This window comes from Saccopteryx leptura, chromosome 8 (genome assembly GCF_036850995.1).
Source record: "Saccopteryx leptura isolate mSacLep1 chromosome 8, mSacLep1_pri_phased_curated, whole genome shotgun sequence".
NCBI lineage: Eukaryota > Metazoa > Chordata > Mammalia > Chiroptera > Emballonuridae > Saccopteryx > Saccopteryx leptura.
In genome coordinates this window covers 45,685,434-45,691,433 of record NC_089510.1, presented here as the reverse complement: position 1 = coordinate 45,691,433, position 6,000 = coordinate 45,685,434, and the positions used below count along the sequence as shown (strand labels likewise).

The 6,000-nt window shown below is 40.5% G+C and overlaps 1 protein-coding gene across 3 annotated transcripts in view; it reads left to right on the top strand.

The window, feature by feature from the left end:
• The first annotated feature begins 235 nt into the window (after positions 1-235).
• The window catches only part of LSAMP (limbic system associated membrane protein), an 820,035-nt gene continuing 814,270 nt past the window's right edge, over positions 236-6,000 (top strand). For 2 of the 3 annotated variants that reach the window (XM_066346890.1, XM_066346889.1), the window contains exon 1: positions 236-825. In XM_066346890.1, the coding sequence (XP_066202987.1) occupies positions 671-825 (155 nt within the window). In that variant the 5' untranslated portion in view covers positions 236-670. The remainder of the gene's footprint in view (positions 826-6,000) is intronic. The other variant, XM_066346892.1, reaches the window with a different exon arrangement.

Sequence of the window (6,000 nt, the reverse complement as noted above, 5' to 3'; positions counted from 1 at the left end):
GTCCTGACAACCTAAAGGTGCATCAGGCTTTCACTGAGGCTGGCTGCTGCTGAAGGGGGCAGTTGTGCTAAGCGAGGGGCTACGCCAAGGGGAGCGCGGAGCGGATGACGCGGAGAGGCTGTTGAAATCCTGGGGGCTGGGGGAGGGGCTGCGCTGGGAGAGGGAGGGACTGGAGAGAGAAACAGGAAAGGGAGGAGGGGGAGAGACACTGGGCTGCTGCCACTGCTGTGTGGGTTTCTTTACACTCCCTCACTGCCCACCCGCCCGCCTGCCTAGGAAAGTGGGTTACAGAGGAAGAAGCTCAACTGACACACTGGCAAAGGAGCATCCAGCCACACACAGAGCAGAGAACACCTTCCTTCTGCAGCCTTCTCTTCATCTTTTCTAGAGAGTTTTATATTTCTACTCTCTCTTTTTTAAAATCTTGTTTCTTTGACTTGACCCCCCACCCCCTTGCTTGGGCTTTATGAGTGCTTTGTTAAGTCTTGGAGGGAAAAGAGACTGAGCGAGGGAGAAGGAAAGAGAGAGGCAAAGTGGAAAGGACCACAAACTGGCCAAGCCCGTTCTGCTTTGCTGCTGATGAAAGCCCTCTGTTTGTAAAGCCCCCTGGCTGAGCGGCGCGCACACACACACCCCGGAGCACACGGACCCGCAACTCGGCGTGGCCACCATGGTTGGCAGAGTTCAGCCTGATCGGAAACAGTTGCCGCTGGTCCTACTGAGATTGCTCTGCCTTCTTCCCACAGGACTGCCTGTTCGCAGCGTGGATTTTAATCGAGGCACGGACAACATCACCGTGAGGCAGGGGGACACGGCCATCCTCAGGTAGGGCTTTCCGGCAACTTTTCTACTCTCTATATGTATGTGTGTGTCTGTGTGTGTGTGTGTCTGTGTGCGCGCGCACATGTGTCTCTGATCTCCAGTTCTTCGTGCTGCAGGCGTGTGTGTGTGTGTGTGTGTGTGTGTGTGTGTGTGTGTGCGCCTATATGTTATGACTTTTACTGACTGACCCATGTGAGGTATCTACCAACAAATTTCAAGGGAATTCGGGTACCTGTCAAGGACTAGTATGGCTGGTTACATGTTATTTGATTCTGAGGACCTTGTTTCTCTTATCAAGAAAATCTGACTTCCCCTCTGGTATTGGTGACTTTTGGACAGTTCTTGTTTTTGTAATTACAGATTGCTTTGCACTTCACAGTTAGTTGGGGTTCCTTAATTGGGCAAGAAGAGTTGTTATATTATGGCTCTCAGAGAGTGGTATACAGTACTGCATTCTCCATGGTGTGTGTGTGTGTGTATGTGTGTGTGTGTGTGTGTGTGTGTGTGTGTATGTGAATAAGCATATCAAGGTTTTTCTTTGCTCCAGCAGTAGACCTACAGGAGATTTGCTGTAGGGATCTTCTAATTGACATTGAGACAATAAATCAATCTTAGAACTTTGGTTGATTATGGTGCCTTTTCTGGAATGTGGATAGAAATCAACAAAAGAATGAAGAGGAGAACAAGAGGAAGAAGAAAAAGAAAAAAGAACTTGCCAAATTGCTGCTATTTAAGAATATGATTGTTAAGCACAGAGGATAGAGAAGAATTAACCTGGCATAAAATGAATATTTCAAATTGATGACTGACCTCAAAGTCTTATCTCTGCAGCTCTGCCAAACTCTGAAATATAATTTGGGATTGAAATTTGGAAAAAAAAAAAAGTCCCAAGTCCTTGGTAGTTTGACCCCTAAAAGGGACAGTGAACTAGAGAAACTCAAATGGAATCTAACCATAATTCTATTTCTGAAAAGCTCCAAGCTTCTTTTCCTGTGTTTCTATTCTTTTTAAACCTCCTCCACCTAGCACTACTCTTAGTCCTTTTTTTCTAGCTTTCCTTGGATTTCCATCAGTCTAACAAAAATTTAAAAAAAAGAGAGAAAGAGAAAAAAGAATGAAAGAAAATGTTTTCCTTGGAGAGCTTTTAAAGTCTCACTTATCCAATAAAATGACCCTGTGTCATTTTGTCTATCTAGCTAATATTGCTTGTTGTGGCAATAAAATAAACAGTATACAATAGAAAATAAACCTCTAATCTGTGTGCAAGGAGCTGAGAGTGCATAAACCCCGGGCATCAGGGAGCAGTTTTGTGGCAGAGCTGCCTACAGCAGCAAAGTTTTCTTTCTCTTTCTCAAAAATAAATTTGGTTGGCTGTCACAGTGTCTTGCTTTGGGATCTCTAGCCTTATTAGAGAGGAGTGTGTGTGTGTGTGTGTGTGTGTGTGTGTGTGTGCGCGCGTGTGCTGTACGTACTATGTTGTGTGTATGTTGCTGCTGATTGTAAAAACTAAGGAAACCCTAATGTGTAAGTACTCCTTTCTTCATTTCCTGAGCTCTGGATGATTATGGATCCCACAGATCCTGGTATACTAAGCAGATTTTCCCTTCCAGCTCTCCAGCCCTATAAACCTGCATGTATGATTTATCCACATGGAGTAATAAGATTTATAGAGTCATTTATCTGTTTGCAGAGGGTTTTGGACATGATACAGATAATGTTTTTGCAAACACATGAGCATGCTGTCTACAGTGCTAGAATTTATACTTTCTAACGTCATTAACCCTTCACTACTAAAGCAGTCTATGTAAATTCATGCTATCCCTAGAAATATTTTTTTTCCCATTGATTGTAAGAATGAGTATGGGAGACATAAATATCCTGGATGTCTAAGTTTTTATTTAAATGCCTATGAACTTTGTAAGATCTTTCTACATCAGCAACTCCTATATCTTAAGCTGTAGCTAGTGAAGAGTTAGATAAGCATCTAAATCTTAATTCAGAGGGAAAAAAAGGTATTCTAATACTTCCACAGACTGTATGCACAGAGGTCTGTGTCTGTGAGAGACAGTCTTACTACCTGAATATCTCTGTATAATATAGATGTGTCTTTAGTCTCTGTGAGCCTGCAGCTCAAAGCAAATGGAGATTTTAAGCAATAACACTTTAGTAGACATTATAGTGTGAAATGAGGGTAGTGAGAAAAGAGAATAAATATAGTCACACTTATTCCTTGGGAAAGAAGGGAGAGCAGCAGAGCATGCAAAGAAGGCACCTGTGAGAGTACATTGCTTCCCCAGACCTCTCACCTAAGGTGCCCTCGTTTTCATTTATTTTGCCTTGGATAAGGCTTTCTTTCTGGGTTGGTGGAGCTCGATCAGAAATAACTATCGAGAGAGTCCCCTTTGTTTTCCTAGCTGACCTTCTCAATCTCTTTAACTGAATCCAGTAAGCTCTGTGGGTCAGTTTCCTGATGAAGAATGGTGCTCTTGCGTTCTGTTTACAAGTCCAGCCTGGGAAAGGCTTGCTTCTACTTTATTTGTGACATTTTACTGAGAGCACGAGCTTCCAGGGGAGGAGAGGAAGGAGAACTGGATTCATTGGAAGTCACAGAAGATGTTTGGCACTGTGAAAGTTAAGTGGCAAGCAAAAAGAAAGAAAGAAAAATTCTCCCTCAATGAGTCTGTGGCCCTGAATAATCTGAAATGGTGTCAGAAGACAAGGGTGGTTTGTAGTTCTGGTGATCCAATGACAGAAGTTTGGCTGACAGTCCCCAATACATTTATCTTTACCGCCTTACAAGTGTTTCTTTTGCGAATTGTGCTCATTTTTGTATGATTATGATCTTTGGTGTATAATTATGCATCTTGCTAGAGAAGCATACACTAGTTTGGGGGGGTCTTGTTCTATAATTTCTATCTTTTGGGTGGGGGAGACTATAGAATGAGGTTGACAAAACTAGATGGAAAGAGAGATACTCGTGTATATAAACATAAGCCAGATGTTTCCCAGAGAAGACTGTAGATCCTTATGAAGTCCTTACTGAGATTATTTAAGAGCTGAAGAAAACCACAGTACTATCATCCAACTCAAAGGCAAATAATTAAAGTATGATCTACAGACCAGTCGTGGCAGCAGCAGCATCTGGGGATACTTCCTCGGTCTACTGAACCAGAATTTGTGTTTATATTTGTATGAGCAGTGAAGTATGTGACACAGTTATTTGCCGGACTTATTTGTGGAGAAGTTTTAGGTGCCTTTTTTTTTTTTTTCTGAACAAAACCCATCTGCCTCACTGCCACCCCTCACAAGTGGAGGACTTCATCAATTACTGGGTGAGGTTCTAGCACTGAGCTTTCCCACCCTTTATCTTTGCACACAGGCACCCATAGTGATTCGTCTCCTGGTTAATCTTGGCAGATTGCAACCATGTCGCACTCTTGTGAAGTCAAGGGGAAAGTAGGACTAGATAATGTTCCAATCCAACCTTTAAAATTTAATTTTCAACAGTCCCACTGAGCATATTCTTTGTATTAGCATCATGTGTCTCTAAAGATATTTATAAAATACTTGATCTCAAGGTATCTGTTCAAAAGGTAACTTTGTAAAAATTACAAATACACATATATCAGGATATATAGCATAATTATATATATATATATGATAAAATACAGGTGCTTCACATTATTATGACTTTAAATATTTTAAATTTGAGGTATTAAATTTTTATTTATTTCACGATTTTGACTATTTGATGTTTGGGAATATTATAATACTTTTTATGGAGATAACATTTTTCTCGTTTTAAATTGTAAATGTACCTAATAAGTGTTGGCTGTAAGAAACTTAGTATCTAAGTTAAGATAGTAACTATTTTTAAGTTTTCAAAAATTTAGGTCTTTTGTTCCCTCTATGTGTTTCTACATTAAGGAACAAAAGAAGAATCAACATAAAGAATGTGATTAATTGACCAGAAAATGTAAAAATTGTGTGCAAATTTCAAGGGAAAAAATAGCTTCCCTTCTGTATGGCATCTGGAATGCCTACACTCACTAAGAAATTGTCAGCACTCAAACTCCTGACACAATATGTAGGTTTCTACCACTTACAATTCACTCTTTGAAAACAAACTTTGTGGGCTTGAGTCTATAGGGAGAGCCTGTAACAATTGTAAATTATTTTGTTCTGTAACTGAATCACTAAAAGTAATCAAAATTTGTTTGTTATTACTGACACTTTAAGAACCATCCATTGTCCTTAATATCTTTTATTAAATATATCTGATAATGGAGTATAGCATACTACATATTATCTAGGAATATAGCATATTATATACTATTTTTAATATATTGATTTACAGAGAGAGATGAAGGGACACACACACACACAGAGGGAGGTAGAAACATCAATTTTGCTGCTCTACTCCTTCATGCCATCATTGCTTGACTCTTGTATGTGACCTGAATGGGGATCAAATACATAACCTCAGCGTGTTGGGATGATGCTCTCACCAACAAGTTACCTGACCAGGGTTTTATATACATGTTTTTAAAAGATGTTCGTGTCCCTGTGAATAATATCACCTGTTGTCATTAATGGCCTGAGAAACACAGCAGGCAAGTTTCATGTGACAAATACACATTATGATCATTTGTGTTTCTGTAAGTACGAATCACCTCAGTATGTACACACACACACAGTTACATATTTAAGTGATTTTTCTCTTATATGTAATTTGACTTTGATGAATTATTTGTAGAATTGTAGTACAAACAACCAAAAGTGACTGATTCATCCACAAAGTCAGTTAGTGAGGTTTAAACATTTTCTCCCCTTCCTTCCTTCCTTCCTTCCTTCCTTCCTTCCTTCCTTCCTTCCTTCCTTCCTTCCTTCCTTCCTTCCTTCTTTCTTTCTTTCTTTCTTTCTTTCTTTCTTTCTTTCTTTCAGGTTAGAGGAGGGGAGATAGTGAGACAGACTCCTGCATGTGCCCTGACTGGGATCTGCCTGGCAGCCCATCTGAGGCCAAAGCTCAAATATTCAGCTATTTTTAGCACCTGAGGTTGATGTGCTCCAATGGAACTAACTTCAGTGCCTGGGGCCACACTTGAACCGGTTGAGCCAATGGCTGTGGAAGGGGAAAAGAGAGAGAAGGGGGTGAGGGAGAGAGGGAGAAGCAGATAG